The 19,393-nt window shown below is 41.0% G+C and overlaps 1 protein-coding gene across 5 annotated transcripts in view; it reads left to right on the top strand.

Annotated features, from left to right (window-relative positions):
• FRAS1 (Fraser extracellular matrix complex subunit 1) overlaps nt 1-19,393 on the top strand; it is a 177,290-nt gene that overhangs the window by 51,335 nt on the left and 106,562 nt on the right. For all 5 annotated transcript variants that reach the window (XR_012633576.1, XM_074905273.1, XM_074905270.1 and 2 more), the window contains exons 3-6: nt 13,278-13,385; nt 16,556-16,648; nt 18,528-18,687; nt 19,252-19,385. Coding sequence is in view for 4 of the 5 variants with exons in the window: in XM_074905273.1 (XP_074761374.1) it covers nt 13,278-13,385; nt 16,556-16,648; nt 18,528-18,687; nt 19,252-19,385 (495 nt within the window). In the remaining variant the exon portion in view is untranslated. The remainder of the gene's footprint in view (nt 1-13,277; nt 13,386-16,555; nt 16,649-18,527; nt 18,688-19,251; nt 19,386-19,393) is intronic.

Raw genomic sequence — 19,393 nt, 5'->3', positions numbered from 1 at the left:
ATACGGAAACTGGTTCTTGTCCTGTTGAGAAATCATCATTTCAAGTGAAAGTGCAGCAAAGTGGACATATTTCCCTGCATCACAGCAAAGTTTTCATGCTTCTTTCTAAGAATCCCTGTGACTATTGGTGACTGGTTGCTTACAGGAACAATTGCCCACAAGGGTGGAAGTGATTGGGTTTGGCTACACTTTATGGCTATCTCTCACAGCCTGAGAGAGAGGGAGAATTAAGCCTATTCTTGTCCTGTCAGTAGACTGGGAGCCAGGTAGAAATTACCAATAGTATTAGTTCTGTTTCTTGGCTCTTCAAGGATGTATTTGTCATGCCTCATCCCCCTTTTTTTGCCCTTACCATGTCCCATATTCAGCTCCATTTCTCACTGACTTCTGAGACTGTCATGTACTGTTATAGTGATGCTATTGTGTACTCTGCTGCTGAATATGCCCTCCATCAGAATTAGGTATTTTGCTTTTGGTTGGTATTAACTTGGATGAAAGATCTCATTGTGGATGCTTGGCAGTGGCCTTTCTCAGGGCAAGGGACATCATCCTGGTTAGTCAGGCTGTCACTGAGCAAGGCAGTGTACCAGGTGGTGTTCACCATTCTCTCTAGTGCCAGCTAGTTGTGTGTGCAAGGCTGTGCAGTAAAGAAAGAAAAGTTCATAAAAACTGAATAATCAATGAAGAGGAGGCAAAGAATCTAGAGAGAATTAAAAAATGCATAGAACAGTTCCCTGAGCAGGGCCTGGTCTTGTCTTATTATAGTTCAGTAGCAAAAACTCCTGTTAACGGAGATGCGTGTGGAGGCAATGAAGACAACAAAACCTTATAACCATGGAATTTATTCTTCCATAGAGCAAGGCATAATTAGCTGTAATTCTCCTCAGCTTGTTTTGCATGGGGTACACTTTTACAGAGCATGTGTGACCCAGTGAATAATAAGGACCATGTAGCTTAACTCAGCTGCTTCTTCTCTCCTTCCTCCCATGCTGTCACTCTTGATCTGTCCTGATAATTAACCAACATCCCAGTGAGTGTCTTAGAAACAGTTTGAACTACAATTATAGGCATGTGTAATTTTTGCGTTAGGTATTGAATGTGCTAGAGGAGGTTATTGCTTTCATTGTGGTGTACACAGATGGAGGGATGAGGACAGGGAAGTCTTTCTTTGTGTTTTCCCTTCTTGTCCAGCAGTAATTTTACTGGGAGTTACAATCTGAAATTACAGTGGGAGGTTTTGTTTTTTGAAAGATTTATCACTGCCTGGATGGTGGTTGATTCTTGGGTTTGGGTTTTTTTTTTTTTTTAAAGTCAGGTAGGAAAGAAGGCCAGTTCTGGCATATTTCAAGGTGAAATGGTTGTGTGTAATGTTTTTCTGCACACTGTCCAGACAGTCAAATGTGCTGTTAATGCAGATAATGGCTGGACAGATGTAATCCCTAAACCAAACTGTAGTAAGAAAAAAATGTACTGTTGAAAGGGTTGCTCTTTTTCAGATGTGATACCAACCTGTCACTAGGTAGTACCCATATCCACCCCAATATTTCCTTCCAACACCTGTTCACTTTCCTTCTCATCACATAATACAGGAACTTCTTTAATTGTAGGATGCTTAAAATGATAATTTGGGAAAACTGTTTTTCTCCATTTGCCAGGGCCTTGAGATCTGCTCTGCTGCTACACCTGCTCCTGCAGCCTCCTACTGATACTACCCTTCAATACAAATATTGTTGAACCAATTGACTGAAATTCTCACTTTCTTGACAAAGATGCTGATTGTGTTCAAGTGTCTGTGCCAATCACTTTTGCAAACAAACTTTTTCCACCCATCCTTTAGGATCTGGGTAGTTGTATTCAATCTATTAAATACATACATAAATGTGTGTATTCTTTACACACACTATCTGTTGCTATTGTGCATCCAGTTACCATATTTTGGTTCAACAAAGGGGAGTTCCTCAGGATAGTCCTTCCCTTTATGGAGCAGACAAGAAGAAAAGCCTCTTTGTGTTACCTGACTACAGAAAGTTTGTTATAAAATAGAGAGGAAATAAGGCAAAAGATTGATGGCATGAAGCATTTAAAAACCAGTGTCTTTTATTACATCTTGTCTATCAGAAAATCTCACAGAGACCTCTTTCCTTTAAAAAATACATATATCATCTTTGCACACAAATGCATATATAATCTTTGCCCTTTTCAGGATATTTTAAGCCTAATTTTATTTTCAAGCCTGTAGTTTCAATGTGCCAAAGTCAATTAATTTAATAATTTGTAACAGAAGGCAACATGAAGCCTTTGTATTTGAGTAAAATACTAAGCTGTTAACATACCTTTTGCTGCCATTAATTTCAATTTGTTTGGTCATAACATTACCACCTTGTTAAATCTTGACAGCTACCAGTCAACTAGAGGCTCTTGAAACAATACTAGAGGACATGAAGACAGCCTGCAAAATCCCTTTTTCTACAGGTCTTTCCTAATAACTTTTGCTCAGTAATGAAGTCTTTGTTCGCAAAGATTAATGACTCTGCAGGACTTTTGCAGGGGTCCCCTTCCCTCTTTGAAGGAAAGAGAGAACCAGTTTATTAATCTGCTGCACAGGGAGCTGAGATTGAAGATAAGGACATAAAGGGTTGTATTTTCTGGGAGCTGTGTGAGAGATTACTGTGCTTGGATCCACAGTTACAATAGTAGGATTCGAGGCACGTAATTCCTTGCTTTGCACTTTGAAAGGATACCTCCTAAATATCCAGCTTGGAATTGGAGATACCTATATATTTCCTAAAGTGGCTTGCAGAATTGCTCTAGAGTGTATTGGTGCCTTCAAGAAGTAGAAATGGAGTTATGTTTCACCTGATACAGTACTTCTGAGGGCCTGTTGCAAATGACTTTTACTGAAGTATATTGTCTTTCTCTGCTGAATCAGCTGGTTGAGCTGCAATCGTTTTCATGGCCTGATGTTTTTTTGTTAGAAATGGGATAAAAGGCTTAGCCTGTCTTGTTCAGGCTAGATACAGTTAACATTGAAGCATTTGGCCCAACGTAGCCTGCATTTCAGCAGCACGACAGGATGAATTTGAAATCATGCATCCTGCTGGCAATATTGTTTCATCATTTGACATGTCTGGGTTGGGACTGAAGAGGATATTCCCTCTTCCTTTCAAAAATATTTTAAAAAGCTCAAAAGGCCAGCAGTGTTTCCTAGAGGATATAGTCAGGCTGTGCTCTGCAGGGAATCTCTTGTAATATATACACTGGATTGTGCTGGTTTAATGGCCAGTTTCAAATATGTGATTTATTTTTTCAGGCTGTGGTTTTGTGCATGCTAGTTGACAGTGGTTGGCTGCAATACTGCAGCCTTCAGTGTTTGATGTTGACTGCTGAAGTCCTGGCAGCTTTCACAGGTTCAATTCTCAAACAAGCAGCATCATTTTAAAGGGGTAGAACATAACCTCCTTGGTGCTCTTGGGCAGGTGAAGCTGCACTTTGCCTTAGGTATAGCTGCACGCTTTGCACATACACCAGAGCATCGCCCAGTGGAAACTGTGACTCCTGCTGCTCCAGAGATCGCTACTATATTGTAATGAATGATGTAATTAAAGCTGCAATCAAGTTTAGATTAAATTAATCCCTTACCTCCCTTCTTTTCAACAGCTGTTCAATCAAAAACTCTGGGTTTGATATCCGTTCAGAAGTCATTTTTGGGAAGGATGTTTGAAATTTGCCAGTTGGCAGGTTAGGAACTAAGTAAAGGGGGAAAAAAAGCAGCAAGAGGACCCCAAATGTTTTTCTGGATGCTAAGGAGAATTGCTTGTGTGTGCTGTTCATCAAACGTAATACATAATTTGGCATGTAAAGGATTTGCAGCATATAAAAATGGAAGAAAAAAAGTCATTGTTTAATGATCATCTCCTCTGTGTGCCCTTTTCAAGCTTCTTGCAACAAAGGCACATGCATGAAGGGTTTGTTCATGGCCCAGTGGCATCAGCACGGTCAGGCATGGATCAACAGCACTGCCATTTCTTCGCTGGCTCAGTTGAGCCACCACAACTTTGGCTTCTTTTTAAGTCTTAAGATCAGAGCACACAATGCCAAATGATGGAGAAAGGTATAAGAAAAGCTGGTCACAATGCCAGGAAATTTGCAGTCTGGACAGACACAGGATGGGAAGGGCAATGTAAGTATGGAGAAGAGAAGCATCTTGCCTGAGAATTCAATAGCCATCTGCAGAAACAGGAATTGAGTGTAGGTGTTCAAGTTTTTTCTCTTTCTTCTCATTTTTTCCTTCTCTCTTGCCCTAAGCTGCTGACCGAGGAGAATCCCTATTCGATGCAAGGATCCAATGTGTTATCATACCATTTATTTGCCTGACCCCCGTTTTCATCCCTTTTTCATAACAGCACAGTGCAGACTTTAGTTTTCCACAAGGGAGATGCTTTTTTTCACTCCGTGATTAAGCACTAAAACCTTGCTGTAAGATGCCGATGCTTAAAGTTTACATAAGTTCAAGGGGAGACTGTAGAAATTCACAGAGAAGAAAACCATGAGAGTTATTAAATGCAGAATCATGACTTGGGATTTGGGAAGTCACTGAACTGTAAACTGCATGGAGGGTATTTTTGGAAGAAATACCATTTTCTGTATTTGTATTGTCAGCTGTCTGATTTTGGCTGTTGTCAAAAAGCAAGTTCCTGGGCAAGATGGATATTTGCTCTCACTGATTGTACTGGTGTTAAAATTTCAACCTCTTCCCTTCTAGTAATTGCTTTTACTATTAGTTGTTCACCTTGTCCTTTTATAGATGGACTCAATGTGTGAAGAAATTTTGCAAAGAAGCTGCAGGCTGCTTGGGGTGAGGTTTTTCTGCCCCTGCCACATTGTTGGTGATTGAAACATTCCTTAGCATTCTCAACAGGTTGAGAAAAAAAATGGAGCTGTGCAAAAATGACACCTTTCATTTATTACCCCCTGTAATGCTGTTGTAAGAGCAGGGTGTGTTGTCCATGGTTAGGTGGTCAGAGCTGCTTTCCTCCAGTGATACTGTATGATTTGGGGTATGGGTTTTCATACCTGAGGCTTCATGGTATCAAAATGTGAAACAGGTGTGTATTGCCAGATGCCACTATTTGCTGGGACCTCTCTTGTGTTTGATTAGATAAGAGGTGCCTTATTATTAATGCTCTGAAAATAGGAAATAATTTCTGGTCTCAGTTCAAAAGAAAAGAAAAGGAATCCAAGTTCCTGCTTGTGTTGACTGTGGGTAAAATCTTAAAAATGGAACCAACTTTGTACCCTCCAGGCCTCAGGAGAAAGCAAATCTTCTAGTTTGGTGGCTGTTGTTAAAATTGTGGGGGTTTATCACTTTTTTTTGGTGTGTTTCTTCCAAAATTCTCTGTTGGTTTGCAGAGGGATGTTGAGTACACGTTATATTTTTATTCAAGAGGGAAAGAGGGCTTGATTATATGGAAGGATATATAGTCTTTAGGCTCTCTCTGGTTGGCGTAATGTTTTCAGGTTGTGTGTGTTCCCAGATAATAAAAAAATAAAACAGTGCAGTGCTGAGAAACTCAGAACTTTTTATCCTCCCTCCTCCCTTCTCCTCCACTTCTTCCAGTTCTGAATTTATAACTGGATTTAAAGTTCCTGGTTTTTACAACATAAACATAATTTAAAATACTACTTCTGCAGAAGAGATGAAGTACAAAATATGATAGCTGAAAAAGTTAAGTCCTTAGTTGTTGCTTAGGTTTTAGGCATGAGTGCGGAAGTGGGGATTGTGTGTATGAGAGTGAGAGCAAGTGTTAGTGTGATCTTCAGGTATCCATTATTTATTGGTGCTAGTATTAAATACATTCTTAACATACTGTCTGACATTTTCAAGCTTGTGTCACATATCTGAATAGATAAATGTAAAAGGAATTTAAAACAGAACTGGAGCAGAAAACTCATAAATTAAAAGATACAGTATTGGAACAGCTCTATTTGAATCCAATTTCTTTGGAAAAAGTGCATTTGAAATTTTGACAACTAATAGGAAGGCTTAAGCATATGTAATTTTAAAAAATAAGTTACATTAATGAGATAAAATAAGCAGGTTGTATTTACAACCATTTTTTAAAAGTCAATCTGTTGAGCTTCTGGATTTTTTTCAATAAATACACGGAACAAGTGCAGTACTAAATCTGTTTCTGGCAACGGTAGCCCTCCATGCAGGGACTAAGCAAGTAATTAGTAATTATTAATTTCAGTGTATTCGAGCAGTTTATCCTTTTTCCTTTAAAGCTAAAAGCTAAGGGTTAAAAGGCATGGGAAACCCTCCTTTCTTTCAATGCTAAAAACTGAGCTGAGATGTACTAGGTCTAAAAACTCAGTGTCATGCAACTATGTTGCCTTTAATTATTGCTTTTAAATACAGTATGCTCTCCTAACATTATTTTCCTTACCCATCACAGAGGAAGTTATTTAACTGATAAAGATTACTTTAGAGACAGTACTGCTGTTAATTTTTCATTATAGAAGTCCTGATATGAATTGATTAGAGAGGGGGCAGATTGCATAAGGATCGGAATAGAAATGTGGTAAACTGCAGTCCCTCAAGTAGTTATAGGTAGCAGTGTTTCTTCCAGTCAGGGAAAAACAAAGTGCAGTGTTTAGTATAAAGGATATATTTGACTACAGATGAATCTCCTTTAACAGTGACTAACCAAAAGGCATTAACCTTTCTAGAGGAGCACCACCGCAGAAAAACAATTGACCTGTTGGTCTAAATAAAGATTTCTGTCTACTGATTTGAACTGTGATTAGACATAATGATTTTTAAAAATCGGTTTAACTTATCTACCCTGTTTGCCCTGAGCATTCGATTAATTTGAGCCCTTTCCTAGTGACTGCTTTTGTGTTTGTATGAAAGATAGGATAAAGTTTACAACAGCAGCGAAGTGATTTGACAGTATCTTAGAATATCCTAGACTTTCTGTCCCTGAGATATCTTAGGACTATGGGGAAATTTTATTTGTAGACTCTTTATTTTTACAGGGCTGGTACAACTGGTAAAAGACTTAACAGTTAGAAAATGTAAAAAAGCATCAGACTAATGAACCAGGAAAACAGTACCTTGTTTTAATTTGTCTAACTGCTTAATTCCCTAGTTGGAAGATATGGAAAAATAGTTCCTGGTTCCTGAACCCGTGTGATCATGTTAATGTGTTGTTAATCAAACTGTATGCTTGGTTATGCCTAGGAGTGTAGGGCTAAAACTGAGATGAGCTGAATTTCTGTTTGGTTTCAGAGACCGAGCCATTCCTATGTTGTTCTGCTTGTGGGCATGCCGAAATAAAACCATTAAAAGCCCATTTTCAAGGGGGGTTTATTATATGCGAGCACATATCAGATTTGAAAACATACTCAGCAGTGGCAACAGCTCCCTATTGCAAAAGATAAAACATAAAAGTCTAAACCCGAATGGACAGTAGGAATCCTTTATGTGTCTCTGAATTACTTTCATCTCCATTGATGGATATCCCCACGGACCGTGTAGCACTTTCTCAGCTTCCCTTACATTTGGGTTTATTCTGCCAATTGCCTGGTATTGTCAACTAATTGGAGTGGAAATGATAAATGAAAGCGGTGTTATTGAGCTGCCAAGTCTCCTCACTTGGCAGCTGGTGTGTGATGCTGGTAATTGTTACCAAAAGTGTAATTGCTCTGGGCTCTGCCTAAGATTTCAACAAAGCAGCCTGGTATTCCTCCTCTGAGACATCCGATACCTGCCCTTCCTCCGTTGTCTCCAGCAGAGGATGACTTGTGAAGTAAATCCAACCCAATGCTCAAGTTGTGGAGCGCTTGAGCTGTGTGCTCTGTTGGTGCATTGGCAGCCCCTCTCCCCCCTCCCCGAAGCAAGAGTGCCACCCTCGCATGCATCTGGCAGCCTGGGGACAGAGCAGCCCTTCTGAAAGTTAATTGCATGAGTTTTACCAGTTTCTCATAAAAGCAGGAAAGGTAATTAGTAGGGTACATGATAAGCAATAACAACCATCTTGTTTTCAGCATGACGGGAAAAATTTCAAGCTTGATGATTCCTGGCTAACATTAAGGCTTCAGCTTTAGACTGCTGGTTTTGCCCTGCTTAGTAATTGCAGCAGTACCACCAACCAGATGACCGGCTTTACAAGTGTGGAATGCTACGGAGGACAATTCAGCATCCAGTAACATTTTATGGATTGACTAAATATTTTCATGAAGCCATAAGAAATGGAAAGGGGATCGGGGGGAGGACACAAGCCAGCTGTTGTATGCTTATTTCCACAGTCACTGCACCAGAATAGAGCATGGATTGTTATCTAGTGTGATGATATCCCACATTAAGCAGCATCTGATCAAATTACTGAGCCTTTTTATGTATTAATAGCAGACTCCCATTATTTTTGATTTGTTGGGTGTTTTTTTTGCTGAGGTAGAGGAGGAACAGGTGCAGCCACATGAAGTTATGATAGCCAGTTGAAAAAGCCGTGGTCAAAGAGATGCAGGCCTTTCTGTGCTCCAGTTAATATGACAGTGTGGCAACAGCAAACCGTGAGAGCCCACAGCTGCTCTGGGCTCCCACTTCCACACTGTGTCTGTTCTTAGTCTCTTTAGCTTATTTGTTGCTTCAACTCTCCTTTGCTTTTTATTGCTGGTTGCTTTCTTGCCGCCTTCTCTTCTTGGCCTTAATGTGCAGCTCTTTTGCTCTCTCTCCTGCCTTTTCATAAATCCTCATCAGTATTCTCCAAATCCAGTACATGCTTGCACTGTGCTCCTGAGTCTTGGGTTTTATTTTATTTCATCTTGTGTCTGGGTGCCTGCAAGCTCTAAAGGTTTGTTAGCATATCTCGCTTTTTTTGGCCTCTATTTCACAAACCAACCAAGTAATGTAGATATCTCTTCTTGCAACGTGGTGTTTTAAAATTCAGTTGAATTAAGTATCATTTCTTCTTTTGATGTAGGGAAATCCAAAGAATTAATAAATTATAATGGCACTACTTGGCGCTTAAGGAGTGCTTTCCATCTTCAAAGTGCTCTGTGCACAGTATTTCATTATTTATACTGTTAATTATATTAGTACTTGTAAGGAAAAAGCCCCTTAAATTATCATTGATGAAAGTGCACTCTTAACAGGATAAGAATTCAGCGCTTAAACTGTAACAGATAATTTGTCCACTGAGGTACAGTGCCCTAGAGATGTGAGGCAGATTTACAGCAGTTCTTTAAGCATCTACTGAAGTCTTGCTTTATGTTTAAAACAGTAATACCTGGGAACTTTAAAGTGTCTTTGTAGGTGTTGGATGAATAGTAACAAAGCCTTACAGCGTGCAGAACAGGTAGGTAGGATCCTCATACTGCAGCTGGGTGATTAGTATCTCAGTTCCTGTCAGGAGAGTGACTTAGGAGCTTTTCTTATCATACTGGGGCTTCTGTGTCACTTCTGAATTTGTTACCCTAACTTGAGTGGACCAAGATCTCGAAGTTAGCTAGAGGCAAGACTGGGAAGAACATTCTTAAACTGATGGCACATGTTTGGTTGCCTTAGGGATAGTTACATTTGAATGAAAGAAACAAGGAGAATAAAATACAGGCAGTCTGTGTTCTCCAGGTTGTAAGAGTTCTAAATATGCACCAGTAAATCTTTTTGTGCTTTTCTGTATTAGCAGCTGTCAGCTGCACACTTCCATGTAAATAGGGAACACATAAATATTAGTTTGAAAAGTGATCCTAAAATATCACCCAGGGTTACCACCAAAAATAGTTGTTGCAATAACCTTCCTGTTCTTTTACATATTTCTACCATGTGAATGAAGTACACATGCTGCTTTTCTCTGCCATCTCAAAGGAATTAAGTGGCCTTGCACTTTAAATGGCTTGTAGCCAGAGCATTGCATTTGGCTCAATTTACTGTGACTGTAACATTCAGATGTTTGGTAGCATTGCAGAGAATAAAACCCCCACCTTTCTGTAGAAAAATCAATAAACATAATTGTCGTCAGACTTTTCAAATTTGGGTTTAGGTCTATTGCTCCATAGCTAGGAATCTTAAGCTAAATGTTGGAACAATCATAAGAGCTGATCACTGAGGCCTGTGAACTGCATGGAAGACTCATATACAAAAAATCAGGTAGTAGTTTCCTGACTGTTAACTAGATTCTGAATTCTTAAAAGCTCTGCAGAGATGTGTCGGTTTTTATCTGACACCTGGCAAATGGAAATCACTGACACAGGTACATGCTTCCAAGTGTTTACCATGTGGATTTAGAAGGAGCTGATTTCAGCCCACAGGTAGGAGCCAGGCTGCTTAGACTATAATAGAAAATAGGGTAGGGAGTAGACCAAAGAGAGGGTTTTCTTTTCAGAAACTTGAGCATTTAAATCTCAAAATGGTAATGAGGGAGGCTTTGTGCTGACCTCTTGCCATGCAAGTCCTTTGGCCATTATTCCATCATGGAAATATCTATTTATTTATTTCTTTATTTTTATTACAGAAGAGAGGCACAGGGTGAAGGTTTAGAAGAACCAAGTGATGGGGCACAATATCTGCTCTCTCCCTTTTGGCTGCCTGTGCCCAGTGCTTGCCCCGTGGTTGGCTTCTAAGCAGCCTCACCTGCCAGTTTTAAAAATTGTTCTCACACAGGTTTTTTCCTTTGCCACACACTGTTTTGGGATTCTCCTTCCAGCTGGAAACAAACAAGCAGGGAATACATCAATAGATATATCAAATGGTTTTGTCAAACGGATTAAACGTCACTTTTTGCCAATGGAAAGATGTTAGGAGTTCTGGGTATTATCATGGTTTTAGTCTTAGAGTGGATCTGAGTATGATAAAGCTTTGTTAAAGAGATCAGAATGAGTTAACTCCAATATGTGTGTTAGATGAAGCTTGACACACACGTAACTTAACCTGAATTTATTCTGTAACTGTACCATAAATCTGGTGACAGAGATGAAGTCAAGATTTCTCTTCTACAGCCACAGCTGTGAGTGTGCGAGAGAAGAACCAGCTGCATTACCAGAGCAGAAATTACTGTCTCTTTGTCTTGTTGTACAGAGGCTGTACACTTACTCCTGTTTCTTGCTGTTACTAAAGTTAGTGTTGCCACAATCATTATATTTACAGAGAATCTCCCTAAATTTCTGATGCTGCTGGAGTGTTTGTTACCTGTGCATGAACTTTGCCATGAGAGAAGAGCATGGTCTGATATGCATGAAGTGCTTTTGTAAAGCAGTGAAGAGACATAAGGATTTGTTAGCAGTATTTTCGCTTACCGCACTGTTTGCAGGTTTGCACTTTTGGTCCAGTGTCATAGAGTAAACCATTTTGTTTGGCAAAGAGCAGTGTTTCAGAGGGGAGGCAACCAGCCTTTTCTACTTGAAGGTCGGCCTTGGATTCAGGATGGGTAAAAGAAGAGAGAGCCTTTGCCAGTGCCCTCTTTCACTCACACATGTGTGACAAAACCTTGTTGGACACCTATGAATTGCCTCTCCCCATGGCTTGCACAGCCTGGCCTGTAGTACATCATATTAAGTTTGCAGAAGAGTGCAGCACCCAGCAGCTTCTGCCTGAACAAGTGGCCAGATTTTTCAAGATTTTTTTGCTCTCATTAAGCAGTCTAATGGGCCTTTAAGGCATGTTTCAGTGTTTTATCATTATGCTTAACAGTTGTACTAGTCAGCTCTAAATGTGTTCTTAGTGAACTGTTAATCATCTTTTTGTATCGTAATTTGCCTAAATCCTACTTTACACTGTGAGTAAATTGACCTCTTGGAGTAAATCGCTACATCATGTAAATGAGTAGCAAAGTCTGATCTTCTTTCAAATCAATTAAAAATGAGGCTTAACGGCTTGGATAGCTACTGTCTGTATTGCACAGGAAAATTTCCTGTACGGCGTAAATTTAGCCTACTGTAGACACAGCCGTTGTCTAATGGAAAAGAACTGTTCGGATGAAAAAGTGATCTTCCTCTTTCATTTTCTTTTGGTGTATTTGACTGAAGGCTTTAAAGACAGATAATTAAATATGAACGTAGCAATTGTATCCTTCAGATTACCTCAGTATGTAGTTACTGGTTGCTTATTTAAACCACCAGAGAAAGGATACTTGGCATGAGTGAAGGGACACTGCAGAGGAGCTAGGCGCAGGCAAGACATTTTCATAGGAAGGAGGGGTGACAGGTGGACTTGGCTGCTTCTCTGGGGTGCTGCTGGTGCTTGATATCAAGATGGCTGGAAGTCAATGTTCAGGAGTAAAGAGAAAGAAGGCTTTGTTTTTCAAGCATCCTACTGAAAGCAGTGAGTCCCAAGTGGCTGCTCAGACCTTGGAGAAACAGGTGGGAGGGAAGGAGAAGTCTGGCAAGTTCCAGGCAACTGGATGAGGGCCTGAGCTGCCTTAAGAAAGTGTGGTGGTGGCGTGGGATCGTGACCTTAGTGTGGAGGGAATAGAAAGGGGTCAATCAGGGGTGGTGAAAACCCTTGCGAATTAGCTGTGTGTGTTCCAGTTGAGTGCACTGATCGAGTGGTGATGACAGCTGTTTCCAAATCTCTTGGGCTGTTTGCTTGGTCAGAGTCCCCTTCATGATGTTTTGGAATAAATGTGACCAGGTAGAGCCTGTTCGTACCTGGTGTGCATTCAGCATTTTTGACTAAATCAGTTTAATTGCATCTTAGGTTCTTCAGACCTTTCCTTCCATCTTACAACCTAACATAATGAGCACAGTTTACATCACGGTTTTGACATGAGAACTTTTTATGTCCGTGATCCTGCAGGCTAAAAATTTTGAATGTTATATTCAACGGCTCGTTTGGATTCAAGCATGTCAATATTTACCTGCATTCTCCAGCAGCTCATGGATGCTGTATGATGCCACAGTTGTCTGTCCAGGAGCAGGTTAGCCTCAAAGCTAGCTCAGGTGCTTCAGCGCAAGCTGTGGTCATAGCAGTAGCTGCAGTTTGGACAGTCTGAACTTCCCAAAGATGCTATAATCACCTTGAGGTGGTCCTATCGATTATCTAGCCATTGGAGTTGATTATTTGCCATGCATGGCCTTGCTTTTTAACTGTGTATTTGAAGTTATTGAATTAATAGTAGCAAATTTGTGCCTGATAAGCATGTGAGAGGGAGGGCTTGTCTGTTGCAGACTTTACTCTTCCAGTCTGTCCATATGGAGCTATTTGAGCCATTTGCTTTTGCATAAAATAGCACACGCCTTGTGCTGTATGGGTTTAATTTAAAACTTATGTTTATTTGCAGGATAACACAATTTGGAAGCCAGATTCTTGCCAAGACTGCCGTTGCCATAGCAATATTGCTACCTGTGAACCTACTGTCTGCAAAGACCCTCAGTGTGACTTTCAGAAGGTAAGCAGCTGCCGCTGTCCAAATGCCAGCTGACCCATCCTGTGTGGTGGGAGAAATGTCAGGTTTCTCTGGAGTTCCCAGCCTTGCCCTGCTTTAAAACCCTGGAATAGTTATATGTTCAAAATGCTTGTTTGGGTCCACCACACTGTGTTACGTGTAATGAAATGGTGGAAGCAGCTGGGGTAATTGGTCCTACAGTCCAGTGGAAGCAAAGCTCCTCTTGTATTAAGAGGGACACAAAAAGAGGATGCAGCATGAGGCGTTTCTCTGGAAGAACTGGCAGAGCTGAGCTGGTTGCTTATCTTTGTACACTGCAGTGACAGCTGTCATATCAGCCTTCTGGGCTCAGCTGCTTCCCTCTAGCTCCCTTTGAACCCGAGGGTCTGATTCACAGCAGGGTTTGAGGGAAGCACGAGGGAGCAGTGAAATCCTGTTTTGCCTCCCAGCAAGTGTGTGACAGTCCAGGGTCAGGCACAGTCTCTGTGCCCTTTCACTTCTCATTGACGCAAGCCTGTGCAAGAAGCACACAGGCAAAACCCAGCATGTGAAGCCTTTGTCTCCTTCACCGCACTACAGCCAGAGGCTTGGTGTTGGAACAGCTTGCAGGCTGCCTGTGCTCCAAGGGTGGTCGGGTCCCCAAAGGAAGCCCCTGAACTGGATTCAGACCTCCCAGCATGAGCCCTTGCTTCCAGTCACCCTTCATTTGAACATGAAGCTGGGTCTCCCCCAAACATGCAGATGGATGCTTTCCACTCTGATGAACAGCAACAGAGCTGAGATTGTCTGTCTTTCAGTTTCTTCTGCCTTGTGATCGTTGTTGAGCTTTCATTGTCTCCTGTTCATCTTTCTCTGTCTGAGCCTTCATTAACGGTTACAGCTAATTGGCCATGGAATTGGTCTTGCATTAGCATCTGGATTACTGGGGTAGTACACATGAATGACAATGAAAATTAGTGTTTTAAAGAGGCACTGCCAATGTAATTATATGGCTTTATGAAGCAGGTTAAAATGTTTTGCAATATGACAGCATTAATGAGGAAATAATTTTGATTCTTGCTGGTTTTCCCCATTATTATCACTGTGTATTGATTAAAGCAAGACTGAAATATTCAGAATTTTTGTGCTAAAGAGGTGAGAAATTAAAAAAGGGTGCTGTCCTGGCACACCAAATAATGAGCAGGCTAGATGTTCATTTTGAAGAATTGGATAAGTGAAAAGATGGCAACTTTAAAGCTCATAAAGGCAAACAGATTTATAGTGTGAAACAAATCTGTGTGACTCCTTGACCTGGATAATCTTCAAGACAAAGAGTTTCAGTGTTCCATAAAGGTCTGGCCATTTAAATATTGAAAAGGATCATCAAGGATCTCAGAAGAAGAAAACCCGATTATTCTTCAAGCATAAACCAACTACTGATGAACAAGGTCAGAAATTGCCATCCCCCTCCATGATTTCTTTCTTACCTGCTTATTATGATGATTTATGCTAATATTGCTGATCTTGTTTACAGCAACAAGGCATAAATAAAACCAGGCAGTCTCTGCAAAAAGCATACCGAGTGGTGTTCTAAACATTTGTATGTAAAACCTGCTGCTGTGCATACTGAGTATTTTGAGTAGGTGGAAAATCAACAAACAGCATTTCTGTTGTGTAAACCAAAGCAAACCAAAACTAAGAACAGTTTCTCCACAGCAGGATCACAGCTGAACAGGGTTCAGTGGTTTAAGCTAAAAGCAACATTTAATTTTGTTTCCCACCTCCAAAAAAAACGTGGCATTGAAGGAAACCTTGAAGTGAGAAACTTTTTCTCGGTTTGAAAAATCAAAATGTTTCTTTTAGAAAACAGAGAAGGAAAAACTTGTGACATTTCAAATGATTCGTGTCATTTTTATCATACAAATAAAGAGGTAAAAGGTAAGACAATTTTTTGGCATCGCAGTGCCTTCATTTTTTCTTATTATAACAAAACAAATAATGACTCCCTTCTGAGCAGGTATCCCTTAGACATTGGCTGTACCCTTTCAAAGTGGAAAGGATGAAGCATGTCTCCTGAGAAACACCTCTGCAACATTTTGAAGAAGGTGATCTCATGGATAACATTTTTCTACATTTCACTTCCTGAACCTGACATGTTCAATGTTCATGTTTTGTTTTTTTTTGTTTTCTCTCTCTCTAGCTACTGTGCTCACATCAGAAAAATTGTTTGGTCCTTTTTTGTCATTAACTGTGGGAGGAAAATACTGAGATCAGTGGTACCTCAGGTGGTGTGGGGGGCCCTCATGTGCAGTTGCCATCAGTGACACACACCCTTGCAAAATAAAAGCCTCCCACAGCTGATGCTATCCTGTCTGTGGGTCTTGTGCCAGGCCTGGGGTGTTTAACGTTCATCTGGGAGGAACATGAAAGCGTTGCTTTGGAGAGTCCATGGAGACGTTTTCAGCGACGGGAGTCTGTGATCCTTCCCAGTGTTGGCTGATGTCTTTACTGCTGTAGTTTGCCCTTTGTGTGATGAGTTGCTTCCATCAGCGTCATCTTTTTTCCCTGCTGCTAAACAGGTTGTAGCAAGTGGTCAGCTTGCTAAACCCCTGGAACATGCAAAGCAAAGTGGTAGCAGCATCACTTGACTGTGCTGTGCTTGGAAGTGGTCAGTAGTTTTCAGTTAATTTTAAAGTAATGTTATTTTTTAAAAAAAGCAGTGATTATTAAGCCAAAGAAGTACAGTTAATGAATGCACATTCATTCTGCCTGTCAGCTGCACTTCTGCTGTGGTGAAATGCTAAACTGATACCCATCCTGTACATGTAGAAAACTACCTGTTGAGAAAATTACATCTGTCCCACGTTTCTCAGAGGTCCTTCAGTGACTAATCTTGGGTTTTTGCCTTGAATAGTGCTTTCTATTCTTTGTTCTGCTTTGAAAACTAGTTCAGCTGGGGCTTCCTAATTGTACCGTTAGGGGTGTAAATTCTACTGCTGTTTTAATGATAAACTGTCAAATACAGCAAACTGATGTGCCACCTCTCAACAAAGGGATCTGGTGTAGCACTGTTATATATTTCACTTAATACATTTCCTCTCTAAACTGAGAGCACCAGATCCAGCAAGCCTTTGCCTTCATGTTAAAAGTCTATTTCATGTGAACTGTCTTATTGGATTCTTGTATCTTTTTAGGGAGAAGTGCTCCAAATAGCCCCCAACAAGTGCTGCCCTGAGTGTGCCTCCCGAGCTGAAGGATCTTGCCAGCATGAAGGACAGATTCACAGCGTGAGTGCTCTGTCATGTTCCGTGGCAGGGGCAATCCTTTCCAGTTTTTAGCCCTTTGGTTCACATCAGTGAAGGGTGCTTAGCTGACATGCAGTAGAAGGATAGTTAATTTGGCTTATATTCTGTCACTATCAGATGATGTAGTGTAACAGGAGTTTGGTCGGCAGGGTTTGCAAAACGGGAATGTGTCGCTGAGCATGTCCTGTTTGGCTTAAGGAGAGAAAGTTTCCCACTCATTCATTCACTTGCTTTACTGTTTCTGTGGATGATTGAGACAATATAGTAATGTTAGGAGGGGAGCAAAACACATTGAACTTGACATTAGCTATCCTGAAAGAAGGCTTTTCTCTCAGCAGCCATCTATGCTGGTAGAGATTGATTGCTGTTGTGCGACCTGGGTTATGGATTTTGTAATCCTGAATTATTCAGGAAGCAGGTTTCAGGATGTAGTTTCACCTAGAAAGGCTGAAAGGCCAAAACAGTAAGTGTCTACAGATGAGAAAAAAATAAAGATTCATGGGTAGTAGTTAATGAATCATGTTGAACAATAGGCAGATGTAGAAAAATGGCTTAATGGTGAAGCCTGTGTCTGGTCTCTTACAGACTTGTTTGACAAGAGGCAAGTCAGATCCAGATCTTAAGAAATATGCTGAAGTACCCAGATACATTTGAATATCTGGACCTTACACTCTGTACCTGAGATGGATGTTGTAACCCTCTGTTTCAGCATGAGGCATAGCCAGCATGAATCTGTTACAAGGTAGACAAAGACTGGAATAGGAGGGATAGCACATCCATCATCTTCTCATATTCCTTTGTGCCTGTGATTTGGGTGATACTATATTATATCATGCTACATTATATTTCTTCTTGTTGCTGTTGCTGCATTTTGCTGTGTTGTATTCTTGCTGCAACTTTTGTCTTTTGACTCTCCGTAAGCCTGTTCCTTGAGACGAAAGTCAGGTGAATAAGTAAGCATCCCCACAGGGATTATAGGCATATTTGTACCTGTAGTCATATGTCACACCCTAATTCCACTGTGAGGTGTTCGTTAAACAATTTTTTTGTGAGTGTAAAGTCTCATCCTGGTGGTTGGCAGAGATTTCCTGAAGGAAGAAGTTTTCTCTTTTGTCAGTGAGCTACTGTAATGCTTTATGACTTGACCTTTGTTTTACAAGTATCTAGCTAGCAACACTGGCCCTAGTGGTAGCTCCACCAAAGAAAATCTGTATCCTCTATCTGGCCAGAGCTTTTTTACTCCCCGCCTAATTCAGTATTGTGTGTTTTGTGAAAGTTAACACTCTATTTCTTCAGGAGCATTGCAATACACCAGCATGTTTCTTCTTGGGACCAATTTTTCCTTACTATGCCTCCAAGTAGAGATAGTTGTTTCTGCATTAATGAATAAACTAATCGAATGAGATTTTACTTAATGAGTGCATTAAGTATGTGGAGCAGGAGGTCTTCACCTGACTACCTTGTGGTCAGGTGTGTGTTGGGCCCTTGTTAAACATTTCTCTAAAGAGAACAAGTGTCTAAATTTAGAGTTTGCCCTACAGAAACTGTAGTGGAGAGGGGGTGTGTCCAATAGCCTGGGTCTTAGGCAGTGGGTTGTTGCTGGATGCCACTCTGCAGCAGGAAGGAAAATCAGGTTGATCTCCAGGTTTGCTGCTTCACCAGTATTAACTTACCTTTTTGCCCCAACAGTGCAGCCAGGAGTGAGGGCTGCAGTGTGCAAAGATTGAACTGAGTCCACAGAAGAGTAAAGTTAACACTAGTGTAGGGGGGCTTAAAGGGGAGAAGATGTATTTATAGGTCTCATTGGCAGCTGGATTCATGCATGTGTTTTCTGTGCCTTTGATTGCGTTGTGCACCACAGCATGGCACACAGTGGGCCAGCTCTGGATGTGTCTGGTGCTCCTGTGCCCACGGGAGGGTGAACTGCACCCCCACGGATTGCCCAGCCCTCACTTGTGGACGAGGGGAGCTGCAATACACTGAGGAGGGATCCTGCTGTCCCAAATGTGTGGGCCTCGGTGGTAAGTATCACATGTGATACTGTCTGACTTCATTGATCTGAGCAGCAAGTCACAAATCTGGAAAGCTTTTCTTTTCTTGTTCAGTTCTGTTGGAAAGACATTGGCATCAAGTGTGTCTCTTAATTATCTTTCTGTCCTGATACCATATCTACATTTTTAATGGCTTCACCCATAGGCCAAGAGGAAGTGATAAGTTTTAGCCAGCCAGCAGATGTGCCTAGTATGTCCTTTATTTGGAGATTAAAATCTGGAAAAAAAGATGCAGATATTTTCTATGTACTGAGGGTACTTTGACTCTTGCAGACACGGACTGCAAGTTTCAAAAATGCCTGAGCTGTTGGATACCTCTTTCTTCATAGAAGTCCAGTGGGAGAAGTGCATCCAGAGCTCTTAATTCACAAGTCTAAAGCCCTTGAAAACTGGTGGAATTGTTACTGTCATTACCTGCTTTGCCAAACCAGAATTTTGAATTCTAAGATGCACAAAATCTGTGTTTTAATTATGCGTGATGGAAAAGGATTAAAGGCCATTGGAAAAGAAAGTTATCCACTGTTTTCATCTTAGAACCTTGCTCCTTTGATGGCCGCTTGTTCCAGGATGGTGAGGACTGGCGACTTGGTCGGTGTTCCAAATGTGTCTGCAGGGATGGCGCGATGCAGTGCTTCACAGCTTCCTGCCAGCCTCTACTGTGCAGCCAGGTCAGGAC

This window comes from Athene noctua, chromosome 4, assembly GCF_965140245.1.
Source record: "Athene noctua chromosome 4, bAthNoc1.hap1.1, whole genome shotgun sequence".
NCBI classification, from domain to species: domain Eukaryota; kingdom Metazoa; phylum Chordata; class Aves; order Strigiformes; family Strigidae; genus Athene; species Athene noctua.
This window is presented reverse-complemented; position numbering and strand designations above follow the sequence as displayed.